General features: G+C 33.6%; 3 protein-coding genes across 4 annotated transcripts; all 3 read left to right on the forward strand.

Annotated features, from left to right (window-relative positions):
• Positions 1-6,148: 6,148 nt before the first annotated feature.
• On the forward strand, positions 6,149-10,797 carry LOC103502097 (cell division control protein 6 homolog B). Its single transcript, XM_051079499.1, has 16 exons — positions 6,149-6,675; positions 6,917-7,019; positions 7,104-7,324; positions 7,436-7,510; positions 7,588-7,697; positions 7,766-7,872; positions 7,964-8,023; positions 8,149-8,222; positions 8,333-8,383; positions 8,868-8,917; positions 9,223-9,340; positions 9,734-9,823; positions 10,153-10,215; positions 10,308-10,403; positions 10,498-10,587; positions 10,681-10,797. Exons 1-16 carry the CDS (start codon positions 6,499-6,501, stop codon positions 10,717-10,719), a joined length of 1,524 nt encoding a protein of 507 aa, XP_050935456.1. The 5' UTR covers positions 6,149-6,498; the 3' UTR covers positions 10,720-10,797.
• Positions 10,798-15,195: 4,398 nt separating this feature from the next.
• On the forward strand, positions 15,196-16,009 carry LOC127143932 (uncharacterized). The gene is made up of 3 exons (XM_051079236.1): positions 15,196-15,483; positions 15,563-15,700; positions 15,872-16,009. Exons 1-3 carry the CDS (start codon positions 15,196-15,198, stop codon positions 16,007-16,009), a joined length of 564 nt encoding a protein of 187 aa, XP_050935193.1.
• A 2,643-nt stretch (positions 16,010-18,652) lies between these two features.
• Positions 18,653-21,766, forward strand: LOC103502028 (probable NAD(P)H dehydrogenase (quinone) FQR1-like 3). Of its 2 annotated transcripts, none has more exons than XM_017047651.2 (5): positions 18,653-18,959; positions 19,231-19,287; positions 19,650-19,743; positions 20,105-20,370; positions 21,303-21,766. In XM_017047651.2, the coding sequence occupies exons 2-5, from the start codon at positions 19,262-19,264 to the stop codon at positions 21,526-21,528; spliced, it is 612 nt and encodes a 203-aa protein (XP_016903140.1). In that variant the 5' UTR covers positions 18,653-18,959; positions 19,231-19,261; the 3' UTR covers positions 21,529-21,766. The 2 variants fall into 2 exon arrangements, with proteins under 2 accessions (XP_016903140.1, XP_008464047.1); XM_008465825.3 differs by lacking the exon at positions 18,653-18,959 and adding an exon at positions 19,012-19,131.
• Positions 21,767-21,786: the final 20 nt, after the last annotated feature.

Raw genomic sequence — 21,786 nt, forward strand, 5'->3', positions numbered from 1 at the left:
TATACTAGAAGGAAAATGAAATAATAATAATAAATATTTATTGTTATTATTTTAGTCTATAAATATCATTGAAATGCTTAAGTTAGAAAAGAAAAAGAAAAAGGTTCTTCTTCTTATTCTCTAAGATAACCCTTTCACTATCACTTCATCAGTTTTAGTTAAGATTGATCCATTTGGCAAAGTTTGAAGATTTAAAGTGATGAATCCCTTTGGCAAAGAAGATTTAAAGTGATGAATCCCTTTGGCAAAGTTTGAAGATTTAAAGTGATGAATTTTCCATTAAGGATAGAGAAAATTTTCAACTTCCATTTGAGTAACCTTGGTAAGCTAAGGTAATTAAATTAATAATTTATTAATTTAATTCAAGTAGCTAATTTTTGAAGATTTAATCTTGTATTTTTTCCAATCAAGGTTGAATTGGTTCCGATCCCAAGTTTTAAAAAGTTAATTAATTTGGGAGAATCTTTGGATGATTGGTAATTGCTAATTTCATTAATTAAGATATTGTTTTTCGATTTATGATTAGGATCAAATTAATTGGATAATTTTTATTGTCAACTATTGGGGTACTTTTTTTAGTTAAAATCTCAAGGTAAGAGATTCTACTACTAAGCCTTCAAACTGAATTTAAGAGACCGCGTGTAATTATAATTACGCATTGAAGGTAGCTAAAATGCATAACTTGATGCTATTGATAATCAGTGACATTATATGGATGATTGATGACGATGATTGATATTATGTTTATGACTGCTAGTATATTGATGATGATGACTGTTGATGTTGATGTTAATGCATGATATATTAATCACATGATTAAAGACGTTAAGATTAATATTCATGTCTTGTTTATGATAATGTTATGTTATGTTACATGATATTAGAGTCGTACTCACATGTCTTGTTTATGGATGAACGTTCTGTTAACTTTGTCTATTAGAGTCGTAACCACATGAGTGTCCCTCGAGATCACACTGTGTAGTCTGATGGGATCACCAGTCCAATATGACATACACATGATTACGAGTGATTCAATGAGGTCACTCACAGCCCGATTGTCTTAGTGTTTCCTTCGGGTACAATAAAGACCAGTTTGTCTTAGGTGTTCCTTTGGGTTCACCAAAGACCAGATATGTTCCTACGAGATCACAGATTGCACGTGTTCGAGAATGTGCCAGTTCAAGGGTACTTTTTTACAGGACTTTAATGGGAAGTTAATAGACACCTAGCGAGACTAGTAGTGAGTCTCTTATTAAGTATATGTTTATACTCGCTCTTTCTATGTTTAATATTTCAGACAAAGGTAAAGGTAGAGGAAAGCTGGCGAGCGACGGAGAAGGATCCGTGACATGCCATATGGGGACTCAGTTTTGCTTCTGCGTCTATTCAGTATTCTGTTTCTAATGAAAATTTAGTTTTCCTTTTTTCAAGAAAGTGTCTATTGTTGTTGTTTCTTTTTAGTAATGACCTCAGCTTAGTATAAAGAGTTAAGTCGTTACAGTTATGTTGTAAATATTTTGTCAAATTTGTCTTTTTTGACAATTCATCGTTAAGGCAATATATATTTTAACATGTTTAAAAAGAAAAATTATCGCAAACGACATAGCTCCTAAAAATATTTACAAAATATTGTAAAATTACTAATAGAATCGGAATGTTTGCTATATTTTATAAATATTAGGGTTCGTTATGCTATATTTAAAAATGCTCGATTCAATTTTAAAATCGTAAAATGTTTATTTACTAATTTAAGTTTATTTTTATTTTTTTTGTTCTCATAGTTCTTCTCGAAATATCTATCATAATTTGTATTAAGACTTTGATTTTTTCGTTGACGTCAACTTTTTAATCTTGTTTGATCCTCGTTTATTTTTTAAAAAACTCCAATTTATTTGTTTATGATGATTGTTTTAAACCAAATGACTGTTAAAAAAGTTTTCAAATATATTAGAACCATACTGAAATATATTTTATATACACTAAAATTTTGTTATATTTATAAATAAGTTAACCTATTTTACTATATTTGAAAGTAACTTGTTTATTTAATTATACAACATGAAATATAACAATTTCTCTATTTATCTTTCAAGTTTTATGAATATCATAAGATGTTCATGAAGTAGGAAAAAAATGTGAATGTAAGTTTGACAATAAATATTGTAGTTTGTTTAACAAAGTGTTATTAACTCATTTAAATTATTTTTTTAGTTTTTAATTCTTATTTAAAAATGTTCATTGAGACGCACACTAAATCTTATATGGTTGAAAACAATTTTTGAAGTCTCTCGAGTTTGAAGGGTTTTGGTTTTCTCTCTCTTATAGTTTCTATGAGCAAAAGAAAACTGTTAAGGGTTGAGTGGGGATCCTTTTTGTGATTAGACGGTGTCCTTCAACATGCCTCTCGAGGTTGGGTAGGGATCCTTATGGGCATTGGGGCAAGGTGTTGGCGCAAAGGCTAGTGCCTGAAGCATGTGGCTATGAGGTTAGTCAGTGCTGTTAAGGGCCATGCCATGACCTGTCTGTGTGCGTGCGTGGCATGCCCATGACAGTGTCATGGCATGTTTAGTGCTAAAAGGTGTGGAAGTTTGGTGATTTTTAGATTTTTTTTTTTTTGATATTTTCTAAGTATGCGAAGATTAATTTAAAATATTAATTCATTTGTTTTAGACCAGGATGAGGTTGAAGATTTCTTAAGCTAATGAGTTGGGTTTCAATAAAATGAATTTCAATGTTTATTCCTAAACACGAGTTTAAAGCTAAATGTTTCTAAGCATGTTTTGAGAATCTTGAATAATATTTCTTTACTGATTTAGTAAATGATTTGCAAAGCACGAGTTTAAGTATAAGTTCAAAAGTACAAGTTTTAAGCATGTGTTTATGGTAAGCATGTTTTGTAAGCTATTTCAAAGTATGTTTTATAAATTAAGGTCCACATAAGATTTGAAAGCTAGATTCTAAAATGTTTAAGACCAACATGTTTTTTAAGCCATTGAATAATTTGAGTAAAGCAAGAATTCAATCAAGTATGTGTTCAAACTAAGATTTCAAGTATGTTTTACACGAATCTATATTTGATGGTTACTCTCTATTTTAACTTAAGTTGTGCACACATGATTTTCATATTGATGTGAAGGCAGTAAAACTTTACAAGGCAATAAGACCTATGTGTTCTAGTACATTAGTGAAGGTACAAGTTATCGTGCGCAAGGGAAAATGTTACAATTTGAAATGTATCTATGGTTTGAGAGTTATATGGTGAGACGTTACCCATGTTACGTTATTGACGGGTTATAGAGTAGTGTACAAATTAAAGATTGTGAAACGATATTCAATCTGTTTGCATGTTCCAAAAGTTAAAACTTTAACATAGCTATTTAGAAAAACATATTTTATAAAATTGTCACTCACTGAGTTTTTCTACTAATAAGTTTCAAAATATTTTATCGCTTTCCAAGTAGTGATAATTGCACCAAGCCTGGTCTACAACTACTATTGGTGAACTAAGGTTCTTCTCCTTATAGTTAGTATGTGCATGCATTTAGCATAAGTTAGAAGTCATGGATGACCTAGATAGAAGGGCTTATGTTTATGTTGTGTATTTGTGATGGTTAGTTTTAAATGATTGAAGCATTTAGCTTGTGTTGGTTAGTAACATGCACTATTAGTTTAGAGGATGCTGTGTTGATTAGTTTAGTTATTGGTTGATAAGTGTTATCAAAGTATGGCAATGTTTGTCAACCATCGCACCCTCTTTTGAAGTCAGGAAAGTGACGGGGCCTCGAGAGGGAGTGTGACAATGTTAATAGTTTATAGAAAATTGATTTGAGAAAACTCTTATCTTAATAAACAAAAAATGGAAGTTCTATAAATCAATGTAAAAATATGATGAGTAGTTTAGAACTTATACGAGTTATTACATAAAGAAAATCATATACACAAACTTTGTAAGTGCATATATCAACTTCTATGTAAAATCTATAAGCAATATAAAAACCGTAAGCATTCTCTTGCAAACATGAACATGAACCTTAGAGAGGAACTAGACGTGGTCATATTAGACACGTATCAAAAACTCAAAGTATGTAGCAGAGAAACGTGGTTATGCTATAGACTAAATGGCAAAGCAAATGTGACCGTACTATTCACTAAGTAATCTCTCAAGGCCACAAAATAATAGGGCAAACATGAATAATCATGAGTCCATGTATAGCAGTATCAAAAGGCAAAACACCTAACACATTGCCCAAAACTTAGGTGAGTGTGAATTGGGTCCCAAAGACCTCATATATATATTATGACTATGCCACGAAAACACATTTCCTATTAGTACAGTAAAAACTCGACATGGGTACATTTTGAAAACCACTTCAATCTTAAACTTAAGAAATTCGTCACTTTTGGAAATTTTGCTTTCACACATCTCGTAAATAACTATAAAAGCATGATATTTCTTTATAAACAATTTCATAAATCCAAAACTTCACATGAAACCCATTTTATCTAAAAATAATTATACAAAACTTTGCGAAAATACGTGATCTTACTTCAAAATCTTCACAATAATTTTCAAGATTCACAAAATAAATAATGTAAAGTTATATTGAATACAAAACCATGAATTCAATAAACTTTTCATACTAAATACAATAAAATGTTTTGTAAAATAAACCATTCACAAAATTATTGTTGTTGAGAGGCATTTCAATTTGGATCCATCGTAAATTTTCTTGAACCCTATTGTCAAACTAGGAACTACATTAACATAAAGTTATCACCTAGACAAACTATTTTTATTCATAGATCATATCACTTTTCACTCGACCCCCAAATCACTATTCCCTTTATTCTATTACTTACAGTACTTAGTTGCCTAAAATTTGAAAGGAATTAGATATTGGGATGTAGCCTTGTCACACTAATCTCTCAATATAATGTGGCATAAAAAATTTGATTTTTATTTTTAAATTAAGTGATTATCTCATCTCCATATGGACTACATGCGGTGGGGGTTGGAACACAGTTTTTTAGAAGAAACAAACCAGATAAGATGGGAAGGCCTCTTACCCTACCTTTATTAAAAATGGAGTTGCAGTCAGCCAAATACATCAAAAACACCCAAAGCAGCTAGGAGCAAAAAGCATTTTAAATTCATGGCAATCGTACTAATACTGTAATCCTTCCGATGATGGTGTCGTATGGACCAAGTGCCGACGAGGTGGAAGATGTTTTCCCAAGAGGCTGTCTCACTCGTATGTATTTCCTGAACATCATATTGTTGGTGGAGAGATTTTTTGGAAAACATAAATTTTTTTGATTGGTCAAATTGACAACCCAAATAATCCAAATAAGATCTTCAATCCAATCCTAAAAAATTGGGTTGGATTGGATTGTTGAGTTATTTATTTGTTTTATTTCATTTTTTAAGAATATTATTTATTAACTTAAAATACTTAATTTGTTTTTAATAGCTAAAATTTCATAAATAAAAATCATATTTTAAATATCAAAATTCATATCTACTACGAACTTAAAAAAAACTTTATAATCATACGTATGAATTATAATATTTATAATATATATTTTAATAATATTAAAATGTTCATGTTAGGTTGGATAATCCATATTGTAAAAAATGTAACCTGAATGCAATCCAATTCGAACAAAAACATAAAAATATAGTTTATGGATTGAGTAAAATAGTAGAAGAAATTTGGTGTACTATTTTACTCTTTTCCTTCCTAATTTAATTTCCTTCCTTCTCTTTTCAGTTTTCACATTCCAAATTAATTATTTCAAATTATTTGGAGTTTTATTTTTGAATTTTTAGGCAAAATCAAAGAATTAACAAGTATGGATTATACATTAATTATTAAGATTAGTATAGATTATAATTATCCAAAAGAGATTTTAGGATTTGTGGTATTAAATTGAGTTTGGATTTATTTATTTAGTTTTCAAGGAGTTTGGATATATTTGAATAAATCATCGGATGTGGATCTTATTTTGGCGGGAAAATTAGAAATGTAAGGAGGGAAAGAAATTAAAAGGTATATATATATATATATATATCTATGAAGTCAAACACTAGTGTTTTGACTAGGAAATAGTACCCACTATAAATGGTGGCTCTTGCCTTCCCTCGCCTTTCCTTTCTTCTTAAACCTCTTTTTCCCTCAAAATCCCTCACCTTAGTCTCCTCTCTCTCTCCCGATTCCTTCCATTCAGCCGCCGGCCAACTCCAAGTCCCCCGCTCGCTCGTCCTCACTTCCTCCGCCGCGTCTCTCTCCGTCGGCCGCCGTGCCTTTCCGCCTTCAAACGCCGCAGCTCGTCGGCGTCTCTCTCTCTCTCTCGGCCTTCTGTAGGAAACTTCACTACCAACTGTCGTCGAATTCCAGTTTGCGTCCAGCACCGATTCCGATCAGTAGGGTGCGGTTGTTGGGTCTATCTGTCGACGGATCTCGCCCGGCTGTTCCGCATTTCGTCGGGATTTGATCAATGACAGCCATTACTCGAGCAAATCAGTGCAAGGTCGAGAGTGTAATGGAGACCAATTCCCCGAAGCGAAAACTGAGATCCAGTAGTGTGCAGAGGCAACAAAGCCCTGTCTCTACGCCGGTGAATTGGAAATCTCCTCGTCGGTGCCTTAATTCGAGTCCAAAAAGCCCTCCAGAGGTAAGTTTGTTAAGATCATTTCAGAACAGTTTGCAGTTTCTCATTGTCTTTAGCTTACGGCTATCCTTTGAGCGGATGTGATGACGAGTAAAATTAAACGGAAGAATTTGAAGTTTCTTAGTTTAGTTAGGTATTACAAATTAAATTAAGATTTTCTGCAAATGAATGCATCCTTTCTTAGCCTCGTATATGATCAAATGATGAGTGCGTCTGAGATATCATTTCTTCTAATTATATGCAGAGCGATGGGAAAGCGGTTAATGGTGGCTTTTCTAACTCACTTACTTCACCGATAAGATGCTTGTTGAAGGACCTTATTGTCAAACCAGATTGGAATCCTAAAGGTGAGAATTAGTTTGTATGTTTCTAATTATATGTTTCTACTGCATTTCTAACAGGTTTTCGTTTACTGTTTTCCTATTTGTTAGATACCGAACATGTTAAAACAGCGAAAGAAGCATTGCACATATCGACAGCTCCAACAACAATCATGTGCCGTGAAGATGAACAAAATAAAATCTTCAATTTCTGCAAGGCTAGTGTGGAGCAAGAAAAAGCTGGTAGTTTGTATGTTTGCGGGTGTCCAGGAACTGGCAAATCTTTGTCCATGGAGAAAGTGAAAGACCAGTTGGCCGCTTGGGCTGCACAGGTAGGCTCTCTTATCTGTTAAGTAAATGTACTGTTCAAGTCTTAGCTAAAGAGTTTACTTGTTGAAGATTCAGTTCATTACTCATTCTTCAAATATTCCTCATGATACCAGTCAGGTCTTCAGCTGCCAGACATTTTGTCCATAAACTGCACTTCCTTAGCTAATACATCCGATATTTTCACTAAGGTATGAATGCAAAAGACTTCAAATATTCGGGCCTTTAGTGTTTCATGTGCTTGTCTACTGATTTTTTTTTTTGGTAGATCATGGGTGAAACCCAACCAAAAAAGAAAAGGAATGGCTCTTTAACACCCTTGCAACATCTTCGACGCTTGTACTCCCAGAAGGCAGAGTCATCTTGCATGAAAATGAAGTAAGAACTTACATGCTATTATTTAAATTTCTTGTCATCATATACTAACACCATTTTTCTTAAATCAGGTTGATAATAGCAGATGAATTGGATTATTTGATTACAAAAGATAAAGCAGTGTTACATGATCTGTTTATGCTCACCACTTTCCCTTTTTCAAGATGTATCTTGATAGGTATGTCACAACGACACACATGATCTCACAACATTCTTCTTTTGTGAATTACAAATTAACAAAGTAGGATGATCTTCAATGTATTTTGTAGGAATTGCAAATGCTATTGACTTAGCTGATCGCTTTCTTCCAAGACTTCAGGCATTGAATTGTGAGTTACAAGTAGAAGTTGATTTTAGCTTGGTTCTATTAGATTGATCCAGCTTTAACAGTGATGAATTGGATTTCACATTATACTATTACTAATTGTTGCTTTTGCCAATTGTATCTTCCTAGGCAAACCTCAGGTTGTAACTTATAGGGCGTATTCCAAGGAACAGATCCTCAAAATTCTTCAACAAAGGTTAACTGTAAGTTCTATCCCTTTTTTTAATACTCCGAAATTTTATTAATCTTTTTACAAGTTCAATCAACATTTCTTTACAGTTTTTTAACACATGCTAAACAATATTCTGTGTAGGGGCTTCCTTTCGTTGTCTTCCACTCGCAAGCACTGGAGCTTTGTGCTAGAGTACGTTTGATAATATTTTTTTCATTGAATCGTCTTTTCTAAATTAGCAACTCAGGCAACAGGATCTTTAATTTACTTGTTTATTTATTATTATTTTTGCGTACTAGTTTGTACATTTTTTAAACCTTACATTCTCACATCTAGGAACGTTTATAGTTTTTTTTTCTTTCTTATGCTTAAGTTTTCATGGATATCTTGCACAAAAATATTGCTTCCATAATGATCATGTTGTTTCTAAATGATCATGCTTGTCTACTAATTCTTATTTGATTTTTAGTCTACGTTTTAAATACCTACTAAAATTTGAAAACCAAATTGCTAAGTGGGCCTCTGAATGTTCGATTTCATTTATTGTCAATCACAACTCGTCTTGTGATGATAAATTTTCCAATTTCTTACTAGTTCACAATTTGTGTCTTGCAAATTGATCTATTTGGAATCTGTATGCAAGTTTGATCTTTTAACTGATGGAAATACATTGCAGAAAGTTGCAGCTGTGTCTGGAGACATGAGAAAAGCTCTATGTGTTTGCCGGTTAGTATGTTTAAGTTTACTACCATAACTTTGTAATAAAACTTTGTTCTATAGTAGTTTACGAACTTCAAGATAAGAATTTTCAGTGGTTGCATCATAGGTGATATATAATATCATGGTACATGAGAATATTTACTTTTTTTTCAAACCATTTTTTTAATTAAATTGTAGGGGTGGTGATCAGACCATATTCTCAAATGATTTTCTTTTAGGACATTTTTTGTTATTGTATTCCCATCTGTTTGAGCTTTCACTTTAAAACACCTTATGTAGCACCAATATGTAATTAAATCTATTTTGAACAGGAATGCCATTGAATTGTTGGAGGCGGAGATCAAAGCATCCTCGAAGGAGCAGAACCATGATGACGCATGTGATACTCCAGCACCACCTGAGCTTGTCAAAAGATCAGAGTCTCAGATTGTAAGTGTTTGTCGTGCCACGATAAATCTTTCGTGTCTCACTTGTCCATTTTAAAATTCCATATTTTTGAAATCTTGAAAGGCTTTTCTTACAAAAGAAAAGGTGGTGATATAACGTTTGAAAAATATCACTTCGTATATAGTTTGATCTCAATATATTTTTTTCATTTGTTCTCATCATACATATATAAATTTGATAAACTGTTAATCGACGGTTGTGTGTGACAGTACTTCCCAAATGTTCTACAACTCTTTATAATTGATGATTCTCTTTTGAGTTTTCCCGTTTTCCCTAACTGAAAAGCTTTGCCCTTTTCCCCATTGCTCCTCTGCACTTCATGTACTTCTATTATTATGTTTTGGGTTTGAATTATGGTAACTGGTTGTATTATAGGTGAGGTTGGACCATATGGCTGTGGCCTTATCTAAGACCTTTAAATCACCAGCAGTGGAAACCATACAATCTCTTCCTCAGCATCAACAGGTATAATTCAAAATCTCTAAACAAATATTCTTTCATTTTTTTCTCAATGAAAGTTCCTTCATCAAAAAAAAAAAAAAAAAAAAAAAAACTCTAAACAAATAACTGGCCAAGTAATAATATATGTAAAAAATTATAGATTTATCATTTGTTTGTTTTGATTTATCATTTGGGATTAGACTAAAGATTAAGTGAAACATACATAAGTGAAAGCAGTCCTCTTCAACTTAGTTTATGGCGTAAGCATAGTCAATATGTTATTGTTTTCAATGTTCTATATGTGATTGTTTTCAATGTTTTATAAATGTTTTTCTTATAAATATTGTATCCAGATCATTTTATGCTCTGTTGTGAAACTTGTTCGCGGAGGAAAGAAGGATACAACTATAGGAGAGGTGAGTTCTCTCAAATCTTCTCAAGATAACATTTTTTTAAATGACAAATAACAACTTGTTAACATTGTTTGTAACTGTTGCATTTAATGTAGCTAAACAAATCATACATGGACATATGTAAATCAACATTAATCCCACCGGTGGGTAGTTTGGAACTTTCAAATATGTTCACGGTGCTAAACGACCAGGTAATGACTCGCCTAATGTCATTGAACTTAACATATTCTTATCTTTGTTAAATTCAAATTCGATTCTTCAACCTTTTGACATTGAACTTTGCAGGGGCTTCTCAAACTTGGCCAATCTCGAGACAATAAAATGAGGCGTGTATTGTTGAAAGTCGACGAAGCCGATGTCACATTCGCATTACAGGTACATGCTAGATTCATTTATTTGGCTTTTATTTTTTCAAACTTAAAGTTCTACATTAAGTGGTTAACAGAGGGACACATATATTTGAATCAGGGAATACGCTTCTTTCGAAATTGCCTTGCAGTAAATTAGCCGTTCTCCATGTTACCGAGAGAGTATAGATTGTGGAGTGAACACACTACTTTGTTGCCTTTTTCTCACCATTTCAAGGTAATTACTTAACAATCTTTTACTATTAAATTCTATCTTTAATCTCTTTAATCTTTTACTAGGTGTCATTTAAAATATTTGAATATAAAAAAGTCTATTGTTAATTATTGAATATCAAAAGTTTTACTTCTCCATTTCATAAATCTGCTACTATAGAAAAGGCTCTTTCTTATTCTCCACAACAAATTGGGATGCAAATTCCTTTCATATTTGTACTTCTCTTGCAATTTTTTATTTCTTACAACTACTGAAATCTCATCTTCTCAACTTTTAACAATTCAAGGTTTTTGTTTGTTTTTTTTTCCAATATTTTTTCTCTTTTGAAAATGATTCCATCATAAAATATCTGTACTTACCTATTTTAGTGTTTGGGGTTTATATATAAGAAACCTGATCATAGCATCGAAATCATTCATAAATAAATAAATATATGTGTATATATATATATTAATTTTCTCTTTATGGTTGCACCTCTTTTTATTTTTATTTAATGAAAAGGCTTGTGTATTGTTTTTCTTTTCAGAAAAAAAGAAAAAGAAAAAGATGTATACCCCAACAAAACAATCTATTTAGTGTTCCAGCCACGAAGACAAGAAGTGTGTGGGTGGACCTCATACGTGTTCAATTATACCAAATTTTGTTGCATCATTTCTATGGCAATGAATGAGAAATTGTTCATCGTGTTTTATTGTATTAAATTTACGAGTATTTTTTTTTATGGTAATGAACAATAAAGTGTTCGTTGTCTTTTAAAACTCGAAAGTTTTGGAACTCTAAGAATTGAATTCTTTTTTTATGAAATTGTTACAATAATTGAAACTAATCATTTAAATGTTCTTTTTGTATTAAATTTAATGAAGAATTATTATAAATGGCAACTTTTGAAAATATTAACGTAAATTTAGATTTTATTAACCGCAGATATTAATAGACTTATATATTTAAAATTTTGTAAGCATTTTGATTTATTTTATTATATTTAAAAATGTTAAGTTAAGAATTATAAACTCGCGAACAAGAAAATACAATAAATACAATAAAAAATTTATAGAGAAAAACTATTTGGGCTTTGTTTCAAAATATTGCATTAGACTTTTAGGGTGTGTTTGGGCCTCGGGTTTAAGGGGAATAGGAAAAAGAATTTGGGCCAAACCTTGTTTGGCCCAAGTATTTTGTTCAAAGGGGATTAGGGTTATCCTAATCCCCTTTTAACCTCTCTAACCCTACCATTTTCCGATCCGACGTCGTAGTTCTTCTCGCGATTTTCGTTACGTTTTCCCCTCATTATCTTCCCTTTTTTTTTTCTTTCTGATTATCTCCCTTTTACCGATCTCTTCTCTCTTCATCTTGAAATTACTTTACATCTCCGTCTTCTTCCGAAGGAGATGTCCGTGTTCTTCGTGCTCCATTTTTTGCCATACTCTTCCCGAAACCCTTCTTAATCTCTCTGTCTCGTTGATCGGTTGTCACCAACGTTCGTGACCTCCGAAACGTTTCTCATCCTCTCTCCATATTTCCTTACCCTTCGTATGTCGAACAAACCCTTGCCGCTCCCCACTCTTGCCAGTCCTAGAACGAGTTTACTACACTTTTTTTATACCGAACAATCATTTTATGGTAGATGCTACACTAAATCGGTGAAAGGAATTCGAGTACGGGCATGGTGGAGCACGACAGGGGTTCTCGGTGTGCACCAAAGGTATGGTCAATCTGATTGTTTTGTGCAATTTTTGTTCTTATTATCGGTCCAATATTCATTCCTGTTCGCGGTGATGAGTTTAATTTAGGCTTATGTCGAATTTTTGTTTAATGCCTCGTCTGTGAAGTTGATTAATCATCCGCGCTATCTGTTTTTCACATGTATTTCGAATTTGTTCTATCATCCGCACTCTCTGTTATTCACATGTATTCTGAATTTGTTTACTCATCCCGACTCTCTGTTTTCACATGTATTCCTTTGTTTTCTGTCCATATGTGATCATAACTTGTTCTGCCTCTTAATGTGCTAAATTTTGTTGGAATTCCGTATCTTGAACATGTTTTGATTTGTTTTAGAACATCTTCCATTTCAATTGTTGTATTCAATTGCTCTCACATCCTCAATTATATCTATTCATGTAGCCTATGTAATAAAATGTCATGCCTACTGTTGAAAAAAATATCATGCCTACTGTGTACTTCTGTTGAAAAAAATTATCTCCTACTTGCTTGAAGTTTGACTGAATTTGTAAAATCCCCCTTTTTATGGGATTCTTGTTGGGCTTAATTACTGTTGGTTCGTACTCCCTTTACTATATAATGGAGCCTTCCTCCTTCCATTCCATATTCAACTTTCCCTTTTGGTATACTTGCATTTGTCTTTGGTATGTTATTCAAATTCCTTTGCTGTACTTGCATTCTATTCTTTGTTCTATGGTATGTTTATCATGTTTCCAACGACACTTGATATTTGTCTCCTATGCTAAAAGATATTTTCAATTCAGCCCTTGTGTTTCGCCTTCTTTGCCTTTGTCTGTATTTTACAAAACACTGATTTTGTAAATTTGTTTGCTTCTGCACTGTCACAAGTAATGCTTGTTGTTTTCAATTCTCCATTTTGTTCCCCTACTATGTTGTGACACTGATCATTGTTTTCTGAATGTCTCCATAAAACATATTAGAAGGATCTCTATTTTATGTCTGTATTTGGTTGCTTCTGTTTTACGTATGATGTTATCAACTCCACCGCAAAAAATGGTACCGTAAATGCGTTCTTCTTGAACGTCTTTGCGGGAATCAAATTAACTCTGAGGCTACCTTCTTTTACATACATTATGTACTCACACTTTGTTTGATTTTTTGAACCGTTCCATGGATTTGTGAAGTTTCATTTGTGGTTAAGGTATGTTTCATTTTCGTTTTGTCATTCATTTTTTTACAATACGTTATCTTTATCGACACGCATATGTAATAACAAGCTCATTTTTTGTCTATATCTTCAGGTTGTAAAGGTTTAAGCATTCGTAAACAAGGTACTACGGTTATAAAACTCCTTCTTTGACGAAGTCGATGTATATGTCGTGTACTTAGTTGTTTTTTGTAATTAATTCTTTTCTTTCCTTACAATTTATTTATGTTATATGAAATGCTTCGAACAGTAGCGTATAAATTGTATTATTCTTAGAAAGTCGTTTTAACTTAATAGTAGTTTTCCTTGTCTAAATGCAAACCCTTTGCTCACTTTACTCTTCTGGTGGTTTTTTGAAATTTCATTAAAAAAATTATTGTACAGCTGCCCTTTTTGCTATAAATTTTATTAAGTTTCTGTTTTGACATCCCACTAAATGCAACTCTAAAATTGTTATACTTTCAAATTTTTCTTGTAATAATTACACTTTTTGATCCCGAGATATAGGTTTAGTATCGTTTTTAATCAAAAGAGTTTTCAAAACCAACAAGAGAGTAAATTTTGAATTATTTAGAGTACAATAAAGAATATAGAAAAGTTCTAACAACGTATCTTAACGTATATATATGTACGTCAGTTGAATATGGTTCAGTTTGACACGCTATAAAATACAGATTGAGTGGTCAAATTGGAGATATATGAGTGGATGATGCATAGTAATGAGAATAAGGGAAAGTACAAAAAGAAAGAATTTTTTCCATGAATCCTACTATTTATATTAATTTTAGAAGCCTATTTTCTAAAAGCAATATAATTTATATTACTTTGAATTTTTTTTTATATAAATGTCACGTCACACAAATTATATGGACAATACTATTTTGTTTTAGTGGATTATTCTTATACATTCTCAAATTAAAATAGAGATCAAACTTTGAAAGCTATATAGCAATTTGTGATTTCTTTTTACAGAGTGGATAATCTCTCTATTGAAAAAGTAAAATTAATTGAAACGTTCACAATAGATTTCAATTGAAAATTAGCAATATGTTTTATTTTGCAAATTTAAATACGTATACTTCCATATATACATAAATGGAAACATAAACATAAATGAAGTTTGCACAAACGTATTTTCAAAAAAGTAGTAGAAGTCAATTACTTAATTTGTAAACATATTAACTTAGTTTACCTTTGAAGATATTTCCAACATTTCAAAACCAAGATTGGTATTATGTGATTAGGTTAACAACATTCGAAATTAACGCGTTGTTAGGATTATTTTTCAACAAGGTGTCAATCTATAATTTATAATGGACGAACACGAGTTGGCGTCTATTGTAAATGCGTTTATCGCATCCCAACGACAGTTGTTACTAATGTTGGAGCTCTTGAAGAACGATACGAAGAGGATAACGCACATCCCGTATGAAACTAGGCATAGGATTAGACAATCAGCTTACTTTCGCATGATTCATGGCTCAGACCTTGTCTGTCGCCAAAGTACGAGAATGGACCGAAGATGTTTCGCCATTCTGTGTCACCTACTGAGGACCATTGCTGGACTAACGTCGACGAAAGTCGTCGATGTTGAGGAGATGGTAGCAATGTTCCTCCACATTCTTGCGCATGATGTGAAAAATCGTGTCATTCAGCGAGAGTTCATGCGGTCGAGTGAGACAATTTCCCGCCATTTCAACATGGTCTTGTTAGCCGTCATTCGACTTCATGAGGAGCTTTTGAAAAAACCACAACCAGTGCCTAATGAATGCACAGATCAAAGATGGAGATGGTTTGAGGTACACATTTATCTCGAACTACGTACTTCCAACACAACGACGTTAGTTCTTCTCAATAATTTGTAGTTATGCGTTGCAGAATTGCCTAGGTGCATTAGATGGAACGTACATAAAAGTCAACGTTCCAGCAAGTGACCGGGCTAGGTATAGAACACGCAAGGGAGAGGTGGCCACAAATGTACTTGGCGTGTGTGACACGAAAGGAGATTTCGTTTACGTACTTGCCGGGTTGAGAAGGATCAGCTGCGGACTCACGCATCCTCCGTGATGCCCTTTCAAGATCTAATGGGCTTAAGGTGGCCAAGGGTAAGTAACAACGGCATTGTACCTATGAATGCAATTTTGCAAGTAACAGCTGCGAAATTTTAATCGTGCATTGTGATCACAGGCTATTACTACCTGGTTGATGTCGGGTACCCAAATGCGGAGGGTTTTCTGGCACCATACAGAGGCCAACGCTATCACTTACAAGAATGACGTGGCCCTGAAAATGCACCTTCAACGTCGAAAGAGTTCTTCAATATGAAGCATTCGTCTGCTCGTAATGTAATCGAAAGAGCATTCGGTGTCTTGAAGGGTCGATGAGCGATACTGCGGGGAAAGTCATACTACCCTGTAGAAGTTCAATGTCGCACAATACTCGCATGTTGTCTCCTCCACAACCTTATCAATAGGGAGATGACAAACTTTGATATACAAGACAACATAGATGAGGTTGATTCCACCCACGCGACTACTGCCGCCGATGACATACATTACATAGAGACGTCGAATGAGTGGAGTCAATGGAGGGACGACCTTGCAGAAGAAATGTTTAGTGAATGGGAGTTGCTAACCAATAGAAAAATTAAATGTTCCCCGTTCATTTTCATACTTAAGTAGTGATTGCAATAGGTCTTATTTTGTCATAGCTTTTGTAACATGATTATTTTGAATGTATTGGTTACGCAAGTAACTTACTGCCAAACTGTTTTTCAGTAGGAGTTCACTGTACTATGAAACTAATCGTATGTATGTTATCTAATCATACGGAACTTAATGAAACTAATATGTTTGTGTTTTACTTCTAGCATGACAAGTTCATCGAGACTACCTAAACATACTTGGACTAAAGAGGAAGAGGCAGGCCTTGTGGAGTTGGTCAATGCTGGTGGGTGGAGGTCCGACAATGGGACCTTTCACCATGGGTACTTAAATCAGCTGGCGAGAATGATGGCCTTCAAGATCCCAGGTTGTAATATCCATGCTTCAACCATCGATAGCCGAATCAAATTGATGAAGAGAATGTTCCATGCACTTGCGAAGATGCGTGGCCCAAACTGTAGTGGTTTTGGGTGGAATGATGAAAAAAAATGCATCGTCACGGAAAAAGAAGTCTTTGACGATTGGGTAAAGGTGCGTTATTAGTCATTTGAACACTTGTACTATTATTTCAATACATGGACTAATAGTTTATTATTGCACTTATATAGAGTCATCCGACGGCGAAAGGCCTCCTTAATAAGTCGTTTGCCCACTATGACGAATTGTCGTACGTGTTTGGCAAAGATCGTGCAACAGGAGGCTGGGTTGAGAGTTTTGCGGACATTGGATCAAACCATCCTGTTGGGTATGACGCATTTCCTGCTGACGCTGCGCCAGATACGGACTTCCCGCCAATGTACAGTCCGGGATTGAACATATCGCCTGATGATTTGATGGAAACAAGAACCGCTAGGGTCAATGAACGTAGGAATGTTTCAAGCAGGTCTAAGCGGAAACGTCCAAGACATGCCATAGATAGTGGGGACATAGTTCGTACTGCCATTGAGTACGGAAATGAACAATTTCATCGCATTGCTGAATGGCCTATCCTACAACGTCAAGACGCTAGCCAAACACGTCAAGAGATTGTTCGACAATTGGAGGCCATCTCTGAGCTCACATTGATGGATAGGTGTCACTTAATGCGTATACTTATGCGTAACGTCGATGACATGAAAGCTTTCCTTGAAGTTCCGGACAATATGAAGTACCCGTACTGCAACATCATTCTTCAAGAAAACCGATGACTAGTTTGTTTGTTGTATTTGTATTAATGAAACTTTTCTTACTTGGACTATATGTTCTTCTTCTAACTTGTTATGTCTTATTATATAACGAACTTGAAATTCTGTTGAAGTTAATTAGTTTGTATTTTCATTTCGCTTTAAAATGTAATGGTATGAATTGTTGTATTATCCTATTAATGTAGTGTTTTCGTTGAAGTTTTTTTTTACAATATTTATAAGTTGCGTATACGTGGAAATAATTTGGTTTAAATATGCTAATGAATTTACGGATTTAAGAATTAATTTTGGACGACATAACATAAGAGAAGAAACAAAATTATTAAATGGGACTCAATATAATTATTTTATAAAACGCATATTTGTTACTCACATGGGTACGCAAATTTTTTTTTCAAAACCTATTTACAGAACTATGTTTAGGTTATTCTAATTACATAATTGAATATTGATCATGAAAAAAAAATTATATATTTTTTATTCTTATATTAACATTCCTTATTTAAAAAAAAATAACATAAATCTAATTAACGTAATCTTCACTCCAAACAAGTTTTAAGATAATACTACACTCATAACTCTTCCTCCAAACACATTTTGTAATAATACTATAATAATAATTTTTTCCCCAAACACATATTATAATAATACTACAATAATAATTCTTTCCCCAAACACATATTATTATAATACTACTATAATAATCCCTTTCCCAAACACATACTATTATAATACTACATTTCATATTTCTTCCCCCAAACACATATTATAATAACACTACCAATAAAAACTCTTCCTCCAAACACATATTATCGTAACACTGGGATTATCATAATCCTAAGATTATCATAATACTTTTCTCCCATAACTCTTTCCCTCCCCGGAACACACCCTTGGTATTTGGTATAAGAATGATGATGCACAAAAGTTAGTAAATAATATGCATGCTATATAGCTCACTTGATTAAGTTAGATGTTGAAATCATTTCAAATGGTTACAAATACCCTTTATTTTATTTGTTATACTCAAAAGGAAGGTATGCACGTGTCAAATTGGTGTAAAAGAAGATTATTAATCACTATAAACAAAACCAGTAGTTGGAATGACCGTGGAAATTGGTTACTTGAGGGGATCATGCTTCTCTAAAGTATTCGAAAATGCAGTTTGGTTTAGGTTAAAATATGAGCCCTAGCAATCTTCTAAACTTTTAAATTTAAGTTATTTTAACTCAATCTCGAACACGTGTTTGAGAACAAACAATTTCACTAACCACTGCTCACTACCAAACTTCAGGATTCCCCCATGCTGGAAAGAAGATTTTATATCTTTTGTTTTCACTCATCCATTATCACTTCCATCAAGCTTCTCTGCCTTCCAATTCTATCGCCATTACATTAAAGCTCACTTTTCTCTGAATTGCTGCTTAGGTATTGGGTTTGTCTGTCTTCGCATTTTTATCCTTCTTTTGTAGGGTTTTATCTGATGAACTCCATGAATGGATTTGTTTATCTTCATCTGCAATTCCATTGTTTTTCTGATTCTTCCGAACCCATGTTTCTTCCGTTTTAGTTGATTCAAGCAAAAAGATGAAGAGAGAGAGTGAGACCATTGTCAAATTCCTTATTGATCTTCAAACGAACTAGAATTTTTCATGTTGAAATTGACTTGAATTTTTTATATTGTCTTTCAATTAATCAGGAAAAGCTGATTTGATTTCAAGGCACATGATATGTCTACCACGAAGATATACATAGTGTAAGTTTCTTCCTCTTGCACTTTCCATTTCCTATACTCTTTCGCTTGAGTTTTCTGAATTTTCTTTCCTGTTTGTTTGTGTTAAGTCGCCAATCAATAATAAAAAACTTAAGATGATAAATTATGAAAATTTTAGTTAGGTTAACACTTCTCTCACTTGTGATTGTAAAATTTGTATAAGACCAAATTAGTGGAAATCAATATTATTGCAAAACAAAAGCTTAAGTGGATTGGTTATCAAATTTTTTTAATTATGTATAACACTTTAGCAGTTCGGATTCCTGCTTTTGTTTCCATGGAACCCCCTCTTCTATTATTCAAATTCCAATTTGATTTACTGCTGACATATCAAAGGACTATAGGTACTATTCTTTACATGGCCATGTTGGGACCATGGCAAGGAGAATTCAACAGGGAGCTAATTCAGTTCAAGGGGTTGAAGCCACTCTATGGCAGGTACTGTGACTCTTAAAGTATTAGGGAGCATTTGGAGCAAGTAGTGAAGTTGTTTAGACACCGAACTCTTTGGGCTAAAGAAGAAGTGGGGTTTCTCCAACTATGTTCCTTGGGCCAAATATTCCCTTAATGAAATAAGAAAAAGCAACATTGTTTCTTTTTGTAACAAGTGATACTGAATTTGGATCGAAGTTAGAATTTAGTGTTCTTAAGTGAAACTAAATGCTTCTTCCATAGATGCTCCAAAATCACCTTTTGAGTATATAACCAAATGTTGACAATTAAGACTGCAATTTATTTTCCCCAAATCTTTGGTTGGTTCTAAGTTTTGCCTGACTTGAGACTAACTGGTTTGGAGAAGGTGCCTGAGACATTGTCCGATATGATACTGAAAAAGATCAACGCTCCTCCAAAAGCAGATGATGTGCAAGAGATCCATCCAGAACAACTGGTGGAAGCAGATGGTTTTCTTTTCGGGTTTCCATCACGATTTGGGGTCATGGCTTCTCAATTCAAGGCGTTCTTTGATGCAACAAGTGAGATATGGCAGTCTCAAGCACTTGCTGGCAAACCTGCTGGAATTTTCTGGAGTACTGGTTTTCATGGTGGAGGTCAGGAGCTTACTGCGTAAGATCTTGTTCTCTTGTTAGCTTTCGGCATTGTCCTTCTATCAGCCTACGTTTTTGAACAAAGAACAATACTAATTTTTAAGACAAGTTTCAATCATAGTTTACACAAGGACCTCCTGCAGTTTTTATTTTGCTAAATCAAGTTTTGGCTAATTTAGTTCCATTGTGTTAGCTTTTTACCTATAGGAAACTTGTTTGGAACAGCTAGTAACCAAATGGCCTATTTTATCAAATTGCACGAAAGATTGGGATAAACTGTTTCTTCTTGGAAGGATAAACGTCAATTCATATCTATCATTGGTTTTCTTTTTGACCATTTCTGATTCGACTGACTTATCCACTTCCTATACCTTCACATGGAACTTGATTTTTTCTGAGTCTGTTGTCTTCATTCTCTTGATAACCAATGACACAAACCAAGAGACAATTGCCCGTTGGTTCTGTCCTGCATTTTTAAATTATTAAAACTTCTTTTCCAAGTTGTTCTTATCTTTCCCAAGTTGTTCTTGATTAGCTTGGTGTGCTGTTGTATATCATATTTGGTGCGAGCATAACTTACCCTTGGCTACCTTGCATCTACCCTAAGTGGTTTAGTCAGATTGTATGATTTGAGGTATTTCGTTTCTTTGTTGCTCTAAGTGGCTTTGAGCTTCTACTGAGGGAACCTAGGACGTCTCTTCTTTTTGGGATCTTTTTTCTCGAGTAGTTGGATGCCTAGTTGGTTTTTTTGTTCCTTTACTCAAGTCCTTTGTTTGTCATTTGATCGTGTCAAAGTCCAAATGCTTTCTATTGCAATTCAGTATCTTAAAAAACTGTTCTTTGTTGATTTATGTAAATGACATACTGTATGTATAAAAGGACAGAATGCTACCATTTCTTGAAGTTTCTGGCACTTACCCTGATAATCGTTACGGTAATTATTATGTGCAGATTGACGGCAATAACGCAGCTAGCACATCATGGTATGATATTTGTACCTCTTGGGTACACATTTGGGAGTAAGATGATGGAAATGAATGAGGTGAAAGGTGGCTCTCCTTATGGTGCTGGAACCTTTGCAGCCGATGGAACTCGACACCCGACTGAGTTGGAGCTTGAACAGGCTTTTTACCAAGGTAAGTATGTTGCTGAGTTAACCAAGAAACTCAAAAACTAATGCCATGTTTGAAATGTTGTTGGGTATTTGAAAACGTGTTATTACACTAGCACACTTTTACTGTACTTCCTTCCAACATCTATTATTCAGCTTCTCACATCATGGCTATATAAATAAAGGTTAATGGAAGTTACTAAAAATGATGTAAATCTATCACATTGTTAATACTCCTGTAATTATATTGATTGATGAACAATTCGATCACCATCTTTTGTTATTTAAAATTAAACTTGTAATATGTATTCGAACGTTTTTAGC

Source organism: Cucumis melo, chromosome 11 (assembly GCF_025177605.1).
Source record: "Cucumis melo cultivar AY chromosome 11, USDA_Cmelo_AY_1.0, whole genome shotgun sequence".
Taxonomy (NCBI): Eukaryota; Viridiplantae; Streptophyta; class Magnoliopsida; order Cucurbitales; family Cucurbitaceae; genus Cucumis; species Cucumis melo.

Coding starts and splice junctions, on each gene's coding strand:
- LOC127143932 (XM_051079236.1), top strand. CDS start 15,196: ATGGACCGAAGATGTTTCGCCATTCTGTGTCACCTACTGAGGACCATT. Junction 15,484..15,562: donor AAAGATGGAGATGGTTTGAG/GTACACATTTAT, acceptor TATGCGTTGCAG/AATTGCCTAGGTGCATTAGA. Junction 15,701..15,871: donor CGAAAGGAGATTTCGTTTAC/GTACTTGCCGGG, acceptor TTGTGATCACAG/GCTATTACTACCTGGTTGAT.
- LOC103502097 (XM_051079499.1), top strand. CDS start 6,499: ATGACAGCCATTACTCGAGCAAATCAGTGCAAGGTCGAGAGTGTAATG. Junction 7,698..7,765: donor TCATCTTGCATGAAAATGAA/GTAAGAACTTAC, acceptor TTCTTAAATCAG/GTTGATAATAGCAGATGAAT. Junction 7,873..7,963: donor TTCAAGATGTATCTTGATAG/GTATGTCACAAC, acceptor TGTATTTTGTAG/GAATTGCAAATGCTATTGAC.
- LOC103502028 (XM_017047651.2), top strand. CDS start 19,262: ATGTCTACCACGAAGATATACATAGT. Junction 19,288..19,649: donor ACCACGAAGATATACATAGT/GTAAGTTTCTTC, acceptor AAAGGACTATAG/GTACTATTCTTTACATGGCC. Junction 19,744..20,104: donor TTGAAGCCACTCTATGGCAG/GTACTGTGACTC, acceptor GGTTTGGAGAAG/GTGCCTGAGACATTGTCCGA.